We start from the raw sequence: 13,488 nt of genomic DNA on the forward strand, positions 1-13,488 counted from the left end.
TGTTATGGGGGCATCTGTGGATGGCACTGTTATGGGGGCATCTGTGGATAACACATAAAGATGCTATATATGTGTCATCCACAGATATCCCCCATAACAGTGTCCCTGTGTACAGTAAATAGTGACCCTAAAACAAGGGGGGCCGGCAACTGGTGTTAAAATCACTGCGGGGCTCGTTGCAGTCACTGTACTCTAATACACCAGGTCCCGTACATACCAGTATTCAGATGTAAACTGTAGGCAATTGATACAAACCGGATTCCAAAAAAGTTGGGACACTATACAAATCGTGAATAAAAACTGAATGCAATGATGTGGAGGTGCCAACTTCTAATATTTTATTCAGAATAGAACATAAATCACGGAACAAAAGTTTAAACTGAGAAAATGTACCATTTTAAGGGAAAAATATGTTGAATCAGAATTTCATGGTGTCAACAAATCCCCAAAAAGTTGGAACAAGGCCATTTTCACCACGGTGTGGCATCTCCCCTTCTTCTTACAACACTCAACAGACGTCTGGGGACCGAGGAGACCAGTTTCTCAAGTTTAGAAATAGGAATGCTCTCCCATTCTTGTCTAATACAGGCCTCTAACTGTTCAATCGTCTTGGGCCTTCTTTGTTGCACCTTCCTCTTTATGATGCGCCAAATGTTCTCTATAGGTGAAAGATCTGGACTGCAGACTGGCCATTTCAGTACCCGGATCCTTCTCCTACGCAGCCATGATGTTGTGATTGATGCAGAATGTGGTCTGGCATTAACTTGTTGAAAAATGCAGGGTCTTCCCTGAAAGAGATGACGTCTGGATGGGAGCATATGTTGTTCTAGAACCTGAATATATTTTTATGCATTGATGGTGCCTTTCCAGACATGCAAGCTGCCCATGCCACACGCACTCATGCAACCCCATACCAACAGAGATGCAGGCTTCTGAACTGAGCATTGATAACAACTTGGGTTGTCCTTGTCCTCTTTGGTCTGGATGACATGGCGTCCCAGATTTCCAAAAAGAACTTTGAATTGTGACTCTTCTGACCACAGAACAGTCTTCCATTTTGCCACACTCCATTTTAAATGATCCCTGGCCCAGTGAAAACGCCTGAGCTTGTGGATCTTGCTTAGAAATGGCTTCTTCTTTGCACTGTAGAGTTTCAGCTGGCAACGGCGGATGGCGCGGTGGATTGTGTTCACTGACAATGGTTTCTGGAAGTATTCCTGAGCCCATTCTGTGATTTCCTTTACAGTAGCATTCCTGTTTGTGGTGCAGTGTCGTTTAAGGGCCCGGAGATCACGGGCATCCAGTATGGTTTTACGGCCTTGACCCTTACGAGATTGTTTCAGATTCTCTGAATCTTCGGATGATGTTATGCACAGTTGATGATGATAGATGCAAAGTCTTTGCAATTTTTCGCTGGGTAACACCTTTCTGATATTGCTCCACTATCTTTCTGCGCAACATTGTGAGAATTGGTGATCCTCTACCTATCTTGGCTTCTGAGAGACAGTGCCACTCTGAGAAGCTCTTTTTATACCCAATCATGTTGCCAATTAACCTAATTAGTGTTAATTGGTCTTCCAGCTCTACGTTATGCTCAAACTTACTTTTTCCAGCCTCTTATTGCTACTTGTCCCAACTTTTTGGGGATTTGTTGACACCGTGAAAATTTGAATCAACGTATTTTTCCATTAAAATGATACATTTACTCGGATTAAACGTTTGAGCTGTCATCTACGTTCTATTACAAATAAAATATTGACATTTGCCATCTCCACATCATTGCATTCAGTTTTTATTCACAATTTGTTTAGTGTCCCAACTTTTTGGGAATCCGGTTTGTATGTTAACTGTAGGCAATCCATATTTAAACTACAAGGTAGCGTAATCCGCGTACCTTAGTACTCACTATTGAACGCCCGTACGTGCAGGCAGGCTTGCGGTCACACACTTCCTGACGGCGCAGGCTCCGCCTGCTTCATTAATAAAGTGGGCGGAGCATGTGCCGCGAGGAAGTGAGTAACTGGCCAGCCTGCCTGCAAATGGCAGCATTCGCCCCATAAGACACACTGCCATTTCCCCCCCCCCACTTTTGTGCGTCTTATGGGGCGAAAAATACGGTAGTTTTTCCTGATCTGTTGAATTTTAGTTCCTTCTTACAAAGCGTTTTCAACATATAAAACATCAAAATGGCTTATCTCATGTGTGACTTCTCTGATGAATATTAAGTCTTGTTTTAGTAGTAAAACATTTCTTAAATTCTAAACATGGATCCTGCTTCTCTCTTGTGTGAGTTCTCCTATGTTTAGCAAGACTGGATTGATCTGTGAAACATTTCTCACATTCTGAACATGAATATGGCTTTGCACCCGTGTGACTTCTTTCATGTATAACAAGATCTGCTTTCCTTCTATAACATTTCGTACATTCTGAACATGAATATGGTTTCTCTTCTGCGTGAATTATTTCATGTTTCACAAGATATGATTTTTGTGTAAAACATTTCCCACATTCTGAACATGAATATGTTTTCTCTCCTGTGTGACTTTTCTCATGTCTAATAAGATAGGGTTTAACTCTAAAACATTTTCCACATTCTGAACATGAATATGGCTTCTCTCCTGTGTGAATTCTCCCATGTATAACAAGACTTGATTTATCTGTGAAACATTTTCCACAATCTGAACATGAATATGGCTTCTCTCCTGTGTGAATTCTCATATGTATAACAAGTGTTGATTTATGAGTAAAACAGTTCCCACATTCTGAACATGAATATGGTTTCTCTCCAGTGTGACTTTTCTCATGTCTAATAAGATGGGGTTTAACTCTAAAACATTTTCCACATTCTGAACACGAATATGGCTTCTCTCCTGTGTGAATTCTCCAATGTATAACAAGACTTGATTTATCTGTAAAACATTTCCCACATTCTGAACATGAATATGGCTTTACTCCTGTGTGAATTCTCTTATGTTTAACAAGATATGATTTTTTGGTAAAACATTTTCCACATTCTGAACATGAATATGGACTCTCTCCTGTGTGAATTAGCTCATGTTTAACACAATCTGATTTACTTGCAATGCATTTCCCATTATCCTGCTGTGTTGTGTGAATTTTTCTGTGTGTAGAAACTCTTGATTGTTCTGTAAACTCTTTACTACCCTGAAACCTTTTATCCCCTTTCTGACCTGTATTTTTGGTAACAATCTGTAATTGGTCAGGGGAAGGTTCCTCATGATGAGGGGGATTATATAATAGATCTGTACTGTGAAGTCCTGGGTGTACATTAAGGGTAATGAGGTTTTCTCCTGAAGAGCGCTGCAGGACATATTCATCTTCTTCTTTGTAATTTAGTGATAATATAGCTTTGCCCTTAATAATTTTACTGGAATTCTCTGTAAAACAAAAAGTGGAATTTGCAATTATTTTTCAAACCACAGAGTGGACAAACCTATAACATCCCTATTAGGCTGTAATTAGATACAGTCAGGTCCATACATATAGGGACATTGACACAATTCTAACATTTTTGGCTCTATGCACCAACACAATGGATTTGAAATGAAACAGACAAAATGTGCTTTACCTGCAGACTGTCAGCTTTAATTTGAGGGTATTTACATCCAAATCAGGTGAAAGGTGTAGGAATTACAACAGTTTGCATCTGTGCCTCCCACTTGTTAAGGGACCAAAAGTAATGGGACAATTGGCTTCTCAGCTGTTCCATGGCCAGGTGTGTGTTATTCCCTCATTATCCCACTTACAATGAGCAGATACAAGGTCCAGAGTTCATTTCAAGTGTGCTATTTGCATTTGGAATCTGGTGCTGTCAACTCTCAAGATGAGAGCCAAAGAGCTGTCACCATCAGTGAAGCTAGCCATCATTAGGCTGAAAAAACAAAAACAAACCCATCAGAGAGATAGCAAAAGTATTAGGCGTGGCCAAAACAACTGTTTGGAACATTCTTAAAAAGAAGGAACGCATCGGTGAGCTCAGCAACACCAAAAGACCCGGAAAACCACGGAAAATAACTGTGCTGAATAACCAAAGAATTCTTTCCCTGGTGAAGAAAAGACCCTTCACAACAGTTGGCAGGATCAAGAACACTCTCCAGGAGGTAGGTGTATGTGTGTCAAAGTCAACAATCAAGAGAAGACTTCACCAGAGTGAATACAGAGGGTTCACCACAAGATGTAAACCATTGGTGAACCTCAAAAACAGGAAGGCCAGATTAGAGTTTGCCAAACAACATCTAAAAAAGCCTTCACAGTTCTGGAACAACATCCTATGGACAGATGAGACCAAGATCAACTTGTACCAGAGTGATGGGAAGAGAAGAGTATGGAGAAGGAAAGGAACTGCTCATGATCCTAAGCATACCACCTCATCAGTGAAGTATGGTGGTGGTAGTTTCATGGTGTGGGCATGTATGGCTGCCAATGGAACTGGTTCTCTTGTATTTATTGATGATGTGACTGCTGACAAAATCAGCAGGATGAATTCTGAAGTGTTTCGGGCAATATTATCTGCTCATATTCAGCCAATACTTCAGAACTCATTGGACGGTGCTTCACAGTACAGATGGACAATGACCCAAAGCATACTGCAAAAGCAACCAAAGAGTTTTATAAGGGGAAGAAGTGGAATGTTCTGCAATGGCCGAGTCAATCACCGGACCTGAATCCGATTGAGCATTTCACTTGCTGAAGACAAAACTGAACGGAAAATGCCCCAAGAACAAGCAGGAACTGAGGACAGTTGCAGTAGAGGCCTGGCAGAGCATCACCAGGGATGAGACCAGCGTCTGGTGATGTCTATGCGTTCCAGACTTCAGGCTGTAATTGACTGCAAAGGATTTGCAACCAAGTATTAAAAAGTGAAAGTTTGATTTATGATTATTATTCTGTCCCATTACTTTTGGTCCCTTAACAAGTGGGAGGCACAGATGCAAACTGCTGTAATTCCTGCACCGTTCACCTGATTTGGATGTAAATACCTCAGATTACAGCTGACAGTCTGCAGGTAAAGCCTATCTTGTTCGTTTCATTTCACATCCATTGTGGTGGTGTATAGAGCCAAAAAAAATTGAATTGTGTCGATGTCCCAATATTTATGGACCTGACTGTACATGGTATAAACCAGCTCTGCCTCTAATGCCACCAGATGTCAGGTAGCTATCCTATAAGTCAGGGTCCGACCTTTTAAACAGGTCTTGAGGCGTGACTTGGATAATGATAAAGTCAGCATCATTAGCTGCTCAGTAGATGCAGTCTCCCAGGTCCTGCAGTGAGATCCTCCTTCCTCCAGCAGCAGGTTCAGTGTGTAATTACAGCTCCTGTTATTTTACTGCAGCCTGGACTAAGCTTGTGTGAGACAGCGGGGGCGGAGGTACACTGAGAGGAGCACGTCACTTATAGGGGGTGTCTCACTTCAGCAAATAGCATTTATTATGTAGAGGAAGTTAATAAAAGCCACTTACTAATGTATTCTGATTGTCCATATTGCTTCCTTTCATTATACACTGCTTGTTTCACTGCTTGTTTCCATGGTTATGACCACCCTCTAATCCAGCATCGGTGGTCGTGCATGCAAACTATAGGGAAAAGGACTATCACGGTCCCAACCACCAGAGAGGCCGGCGCTTTTTCCTATAGTGTGCAAGCATGACCGCCCCTGATGAATTGCAGGGTGGTTGTAACCATGGAAACGAGCAGTGCATAATGTGATGGAAAAATGAATCCAGCCAGCAAAGGAAGCAATATGAATAATTACAATACATTAGTAAGTGGTTTGTATTAACTTCCTCTACATAGTAAAGGCTATTTGCTGAAGTAAGACAACCCCTATAAGGAACAGATGGACGCTGGGAAGGCACAGAGTGAGAAACGAAAATGGGAAATCGCTATGACCTCAAAGGGTTAAGACTGTAATGCGTTTTGCACGCGCGTGAGAAAAATCATGCATGTTTGGTACCCGAACCCGAACTTCTTCACAGAAGTTCAGGCTTGGGATTGATGTTCTGTAGATTGTATTATTTTCTCTTATAACATGGTTATAAGGGAAAATAATAGCATTCTGAATACAGAATACATAGTACAATAGCGCTGGAGGGGTTAAACAAAATATTATTAAACTCACCTTAGTCTACTCTTGATCGTGCAGCCGGCATGTCTTCTGTCTCCTTTGCTGAACAGGACCTGTGGTGACGTCACTCCGGTCATCACATGGTCCATCACACGATCCATCACCATGGTAAAATATCATGTGACGGACCATGTGATGACCGGAGTGACATCACCGCAGGTCCTGTTACTACAATCAGCAAAGACGGAGACACAAGAGAAGCCGGGCTGCGCGATCAAGTGGACTAAGGTGAGTTTAATTTTTTTTTTTTAAATGTAACCCCTCCAGCGCTATTGTACTAAGCATTCTGTATTCAGAATGCTATTATTTTCCCTTATAACCATGTTTTCCCTTATAACCTAGCAACCGTGCGTGAAAATCGCACCGCATCCGCACTTGCTTGCGGATGCTTGCGATTTTCACGCAACCCCATTCATTTCTATGGGGCCTGCGTTACGTGAAAAACGCACAAAATAGAGCTTGCTGCAATTTTCACGCAACGCACAAGTGATGTGCACAGCCCCAAAGAAATGAATGGGTCGGGATTCAGTGCGGGTGCAATGCGTTCACCTCACGTATCGCATCCGGGCGGAATACTCGCCCGTGTGAAAGGGGCCTAAGTGTATGGACATGACAATGTGGTCTGTATAGCCTAATGGCCGCACAGTCCCCAGATCTCAGGTTTATAGACATCTTCAGGATGCAGTGGAATAGACAGAGTGAGGTCATCAATCAGAACCTGTAATAAAGGTCTCCAGCACCTTGTTGGGTCCATTACACTAAGAATTCAGGATGTTCTAAGGGGAACGAGGGTCCTATCAAGAATTAAGACGGTGGAGCTAATGACGTGTCCTGTGAGTGCAGGTGACCATCACTGAGACGTCTGTGTCTGTACAATAATCACATGTGACATCGGAGCTTCCTGATAATCATGGAGCTGAGGACAGGAGTGCACCGGAAGGAAGGAACAAACACAACAACCAAACAGCTTTAACCACTTAATGACTAGGCTGGTTGTCATTAAATTACCTTTTTTTGAATTCTCATTGTTATATTCCAAGACATCAAACTTTTATATTTGTGTCTGTGGCCGTACGAGGACTTGTGTTTTGTGACATGAGTTGTACATTTCAATGGAACCATTTACTTGTAATTTATTGTTTTGGGTTTTGTTTTATTTTTTATAACAACATAAAAATCCCTGCAATTGTCTCATTTTGTTTCTTTTTTTTGCTGTTTTCTTTGGCGTGTTTAAAGAAATAAGTGTCACATTCTGTCTAAGGGGGCGGGGCAACACAGAGGGGAAGTCACATGGTCGGCAGATGTCAGCTGGATAAGGGGAAGACTTTATCAGAATCACTTTCCCCATTCATGATTCCATACCTGTGGTGACATCTCCTGGAATGTCCTCCTCCACCTCACTCTTACACGGGGGGTCGCCCATCATCCTCTCTTCTTCATCCTCCACTTTAATAACAGTCAGATCTTCCCCCTGATTTGTCACCTGTAACAATTCAGTACAATACAGCAGACAGGTGGGAAATGTAACAGATCCACAGAAGAGACCCCCACAATCTATGACCCCTCTATGACTGCAGGACCCCCCTATATAGATGTGTACAGGGCTCAGCTCCATCTACCTGAGGGTTCTCTGGGACCTTCTCCTCTGGACAGTCCTGGGAATACAGAGGACGGGGACATCTCTCTGGTGGATTTCTCCTCCTGGATCCATCTGTGGAGACACAAGCACACAGTGACTGAATACATGGCCTCCTGTAGATCTGTCTATAGATCAGACTCTTCTCTCAGCTCCTTCACTTCTAGGTTTAGTTATTAGGGAAAAATCACAATATTCTGCTCCTCACCACCTGTGCTGAGATGCCCACAATGGGCCCCTGAGCATCTGAAAAGGAGCAATGGTAGAATAAACATGATCTGAAGAATCACATTACATCATGTGGATGGCGAAGTGCATGTGCGAGCCACGTACCTGGGGGACAGATAGCACTATGGGAAGAAGACAAGCTGGTGAGGGCAGTACGATGCTCTGGGCAATGTTCTTCTAAAATACCTTGTCTCCTGGCATCATGTGGATGTGACAAGTACCACCCTTCATGGTAGAAGTGCCCCCTAATAGCGTTGCCCTCTTTCAGCAGGATAATGTCAGGATACACTGCAAAAACTGTCCAGGACTGAGGAACATCACAAAGAGATGAAGGTGAAGACCCGTCTCCAGATGCCCAGATCTCAAGTTGATCGTCATCTGTGGGATGTGCTGAAAAATGTCCGATCCATGGAGAATGCACTGACCAACTTATGGGACTTGCTTTAGAGATACTGGTCTCCCCTTGTCTGAAGACATGGGCTATGGTCACTGAAGGAACGTGAGGAGAATGGCTCTAAACTCCCTCCCATGGTGAGAATCCTCCTCCTGACCCATATTCTACCTCCCCTGAAGTGGGAAAGATGCCGGTAGCTCCCATCCTGACCGACTTGTATCTGAGGCAGTTACTATGGGATTCCTTTTACCCATTGACCTCTGTTCTGTCTATTACACCTTTTATGTCCTGTTCGCCATAATGTCTCTTCACTGTGAGGGGCTCTGATGGCGGTTGTGCAGGGGAAGGAGTCGCACCATTTGGGGGAATGTATTAAGTCTGGCGTTTCTTACTCCAGTGTAACTAGTGAACCCGCTGGAGTACGATGCACCCGGATTATGAAGCGGTAATGATTCTGGAGCATCTTCAGGAGTTCTTTGTGGCTGAATCTAGGGCTGCTCAGGACCTGGAGATGATTTCTGGTCTAACGTGCACCAGTTTTCTGTGCACATGCTGTTAAATGATTTGGGCCGCAGAGATGTTGGTGCAGGGGAAACACAGGAGGCGCCACTGAGCGACTGCAGGTCTGAGACAAGCCGGAGAGGGAGCACCATAAGAGAGTTACAAAACTGCAGTTAAGTCTCACCACCTCAGACATGTTGCAGTATCTTCTGGATGGGTCATCAGTATCTGATCAGCGAGGATCTGACACCCGGGACCCTTGTAGAGTAACCTAAGCCACTGGTCATGTTCATCGGTCACATGGCCTAGGAGCTCCGTCCTATTGAAGTGAATGAGTCTGAGCTGTGATACCAAGCACAACCACTATACAATGTGCAGCGCTGCGCTGGGTGAGCTCTGCGGAGGCTGCGGTGGTGATAGGAGCGTCGCTGCCTCCTCAAATAGCTGATCGGTGAGGGTCCCCGGGGTCTGACCCCCGCTGATCAGACAGATGACCTATAGTGAGGATAGGTCATCAGTATAAAAATGTCAGAAAACCCCTTCAAATGTACAGAAGACTTGCAGCTCCATAATTCAGATCCCGGAGGTTCCTCTTTCCTGGCCAGTATGGAGACAGTCCATGGTGTGGTCATGGACATCAAGGTGAGACATGGTGATCACCCTCATCAGTGATCAGATATAACCAGGCCTATGAGTATAAACATAACATCATATAAACTGCCACCAATAGTCGGATCTCCTCAGACGTTCTGCGAGCTGTTGTGTTGTGGTCACTATAGGAAACATAAACCGTCCTCTCAGCTAATGTGCTCCATAGTATGGAGACGCTGAATCCTGACATCTCACCACCTGACAATGGCCCCCAGGTCTCCGATCTTAGCGCCAGGTCACTGGACTGACCCCAGCATGGAGTTACAGCGCAGTGATAATACGATCTGAGACCGAGCAGAACCCGAGCTTCTCCACACATATGTAGACAGGACCTGGCCGCTCCTTATAGAAGCCCCTGGACTGCCCCCTGCAGGTCACTGCTGAATAGCTGGGGGCTGTTACCATAGTAACACATGGCACCGGGGTTCTGTGCACCACGTGTTACTATAGGACTGTAGCACTGACACCTCTGTCTTCTCCAAGTACTGCAGATGCCGTGTATTATAGAGCAGCCATCTATTGTGGGGGTGGGGGAGGGCAGAGATCGTCAGTGTAAGGCCTTGTTCACACCACGTCTCTACATGTCACTGCACACACGTGTATACACTGCACATGACGGGTCTTACCCTGTGATATAAGAGGCTGGTGCTCCTCCATTACATGTCACTGCACACACGTGTATAGACTGCACATGACGGCTCTTACCTTGTGATATAAGAGGCTGGTGCTCCTCCATTACATGTCGCTGCACACACGTGTACACACTGCACATGACGGCTCTTACCTTGTGATATAAGAGGCTGGTGCTCCTCCATTACATGTCACTGCACACACGTGTACACACTGCACATGACGGGTCTTACCTTGTGATATAAGAGGCTGGTGCTCCTCCATTACATGTCACTGCACACACGTGTATACACTACACATGACGGCTCTTACCCTGTGATATAAGAGGCTGGTGCTCCTCCATTACATGTCACTGCACACACGTGTATACACTGCACATGACGGCTCTGACCTTGTGATATAAGAGGCTGGTGTCCTCCATTACATGTCACTGCACACACGTGTATACACTGCACATGACGGCTCTTACCTTGTAATATAAGAGGCTGGTGCTCCTCCATTACATGTCACTGCACACACGTGTATACACTGCACATGACGGCTCTTACCCTGTGATATAAGATGCTGGTGCTCCTCCATTACATGTCACTGCACACACGTGTATACACTGCACATGACGGCTCTTACCGTGTGATATAAGAGGCTGGTGCTCCTCCATTACATGTCACTGCACACACGTGTAAACACTGCACATGACGGCTCTTACCTTGTGATATAAGAGGCTGGTGCTCCTCCATTACATGTCACTGCACACACGTGTATACACTGCACATGAAGGCTCTCACCGTGTGATATAAGAGGCTGGTGCTCCTCCATTACATGTCACTGCACACACGTGGTGTACACACTGCACATGACGGGTCTTACCTTGTGATATAAGAGGCTAGTGCTCCTCCATTACATGTCACTGCACACACGTGTACACACTGCACATGACGGGTCTTACCTTGTGATATAAGAGGCTAGTGCTCCTCCATTACATGTCACTGCACACACGTGTATACACTGCACATGAAGGCTCTCACCTTGTGATATAAGAGGCTGGTGCTCCTCCATTACATGTCACTGCTCAAACATGTATACACTGCACATGACGGCTCTTACCCTGTGATATAAGAGGCTGGTGCTCCTCCATTACATGTCACTGCTCAAACGTGTATACACTGCACATGACGGCTCTTACCTTGTGATATAAGAGGCTGGTGCTCCTCCACTACATGTCACTGCACACACGTGTATACACTGCACATGACGGCTCTTACCCTGTGATATAAGAGGCTGGTGCTTCTCCATTACATGTCACTGCACACACGTGTATAGACTGCACATGACGGCTCTTACCCTGTGATATAAGAGGCTGGTGCTCCTCCATTACATGTCACTGCACACACGTGTATACACTGCACATGACGGCTCTTACCTTGTGATATAAGAGGCTGGTGGTCCTCCATTACATGTCACTGCACACACGTGTATACACTGCATATGACGGCTCTTACCTTGTGATATAAGAGGCTGGTGCTCCTCCATTACATGTCACTGCACACACGTGTATACACTGCACATGACGGCTCTTACCTTGTGATATAAGAGGCTGGTGCTCCTCCATTACATGTCACTGCACACACGTGTACACACTGCACATGACGGCTCTTACCCTGTGATATAAGAGGCTGGTGCTCCTCCATCATGGCCTCCTTGTACAGGTCCTTGTGTCCTTCTATATACTCCCACTCCTCCATGGAGAAATAGACAGTGACATCCTGACACCTTATAGGAACCTGACAACACAATGACACCGTCATCACCCAGACCCCTCCAGTGCTGTTACTGGAGAATTTCCCAGCATTCCCAGCAGCGTCACCTCTCCAGTCAGCAGCTCCATCATCTTGTGGGTGAGTTCTAGGATCTTCTGCTCATGTATCAGGGGGTGAGGGGGAGGCTCTGTGTTGGGGTGAAGGGTCCTGCTCCGCCCTCCTGACTCCTGGAGATGGATGATGGGAGTCACACAGTCCCCCGATGTCTTCTTCACTATTGTGTACTCCTGTGGATGGAGAGAGACACTTAGGGAATAAACCCTTCAAGGGCCATGTGCTCTCCTCCGGCCCTCTCCTCCTGGTACAACGTGCCTACTTACCTTCTCATGGCTCCTACAACATGACTATTGGTCACTGGTCACATGACACATCACTCACCATTTTGGGGGCTGATCTTCAGGTTCTCCATCACTTGGAAGGTCTGGGGGCCGTTCTCCAGGACCCTGGACTCTTCCTATCACTTACTATGATGGATTCTCCTCCCGATGTCTGACTTGTTACAGAATACAATAAAGAGGAGAGAAATCTAAAAAAAATTACCTCTCCGCTTAGCAGGGAGATGATCTCCAAGGTGAGGTCTAATATTCTTCTACTGATCTCCTTCCTGTCCATCCTTGGTGGTCATTCAGGAGAAGAGGAGAGAACTGGAGGAGCTGGAGGCTTCTAGTACTGCAGGCGCCTTTGTGAGAAGAGGAGAGGAAATCATCCAGGGGACAAGACCAGATGTCACCTCCAGAACCGCACTTCCTGAGCCTGGAGGGGCCCCGCTTCTCAGAGCCCCCACCACATGGATTCCAGGGGCCCCAACATGGAGATTTCTGGTGGCTCCACAGGAGATAAATGTCTGATAGATGCAGGTCCCACCTCTGGGCTGTGCTCAGCTGTGTCCAGAACTCCTAGAGAAGAGACTGGAGAGAGCTGAGCTCAGGCCGGGCCCCGCTGCATTCATTCTCCTCCTGGAGGCAGGGGCCCCTCACCAGGACAGCAAATGATGACAACCCCCACTATCCCTACTACTCCTCCACATAATACTAAGCTGAGGAGCGGAGAAGGATTCCTTGTGTGTAATGGAGGAGAATCTCCAGAGGTGACATGTCTGAGCTCTCCACCACACTGTCTCCTCACAGCTCATCTTACCTGCAGGCTGGAGGAATGGCTGATACCAGAGAGAACAAGAGCCCTGACTACCGACCAGGACCTGCCCAGTATCTGCTGCACTGCCAGAGCTGAAGGACCTGCGGTGACGTCACCGTCATGTGATCAGGGGGTGGGGCTCAGCAGAACAAAGGACCACATGACAGTGACATCACCCCAGGTCCTAGAAGTACTAGAAGCCTCCAGCTCCTCCAGTTCTCTCCTCTTCTCCTGAATGACCACCAAGGATGGACAGGAAGGAGATCAGCAGAAGAATATTAGACCTTACCTTGGAGATCATCTCCCTGCTGAGCGGAGAGGTAAACTTTTCTATATTTATCTCCTCTTT

At 45.6% G+C, this 13,488-nt stretch overlaps 1 protein-coding gene across 1 annotated transcript; it reads right to left on the reverse strand.

Annotated features, from left to right (window-relative positions):
- Positions 1-1,783: 1,783 nt before the first annotated feature.
- Positions 1,784-8,390, reverse strand: LOC122930492 (zinc finger protein 501-like). The gene is made up of 3 exons (XM_044283941.1): positions 8,300-8,390; positions 7,511-7,567; positions 1,784-3,398 (listed from the first exon to the last, which is right to left on the reverse strand). The coding sequence occupies exons 1-3, from the start codon at positions 8,388-8,390 to the stop codon at positions 2,197-2,199; spliced, it is 1,350 nt and encodes a 449-aa protein (XP_044139876.1). The 3' UTR covers positions 1,784-2,196.
- Positions 8,391-13,488: the final 5,098 nt, after the last annotated feature.

This window comes from Bufo gargarizans, chromosome 1 (genome assembly GCF_014858855.1).
Source record: "Bufo gargarizans isolate SCDJY-AF-19 chromosome 1, ASM1485885v1, whole genome shotgun sequence".
Classification (NCBI taxonomy): Eukaryota; Metazoa; Chordata; class Amphibia; order Anura; family Bufonidae; genus Bufo; species Bufo gargarizans.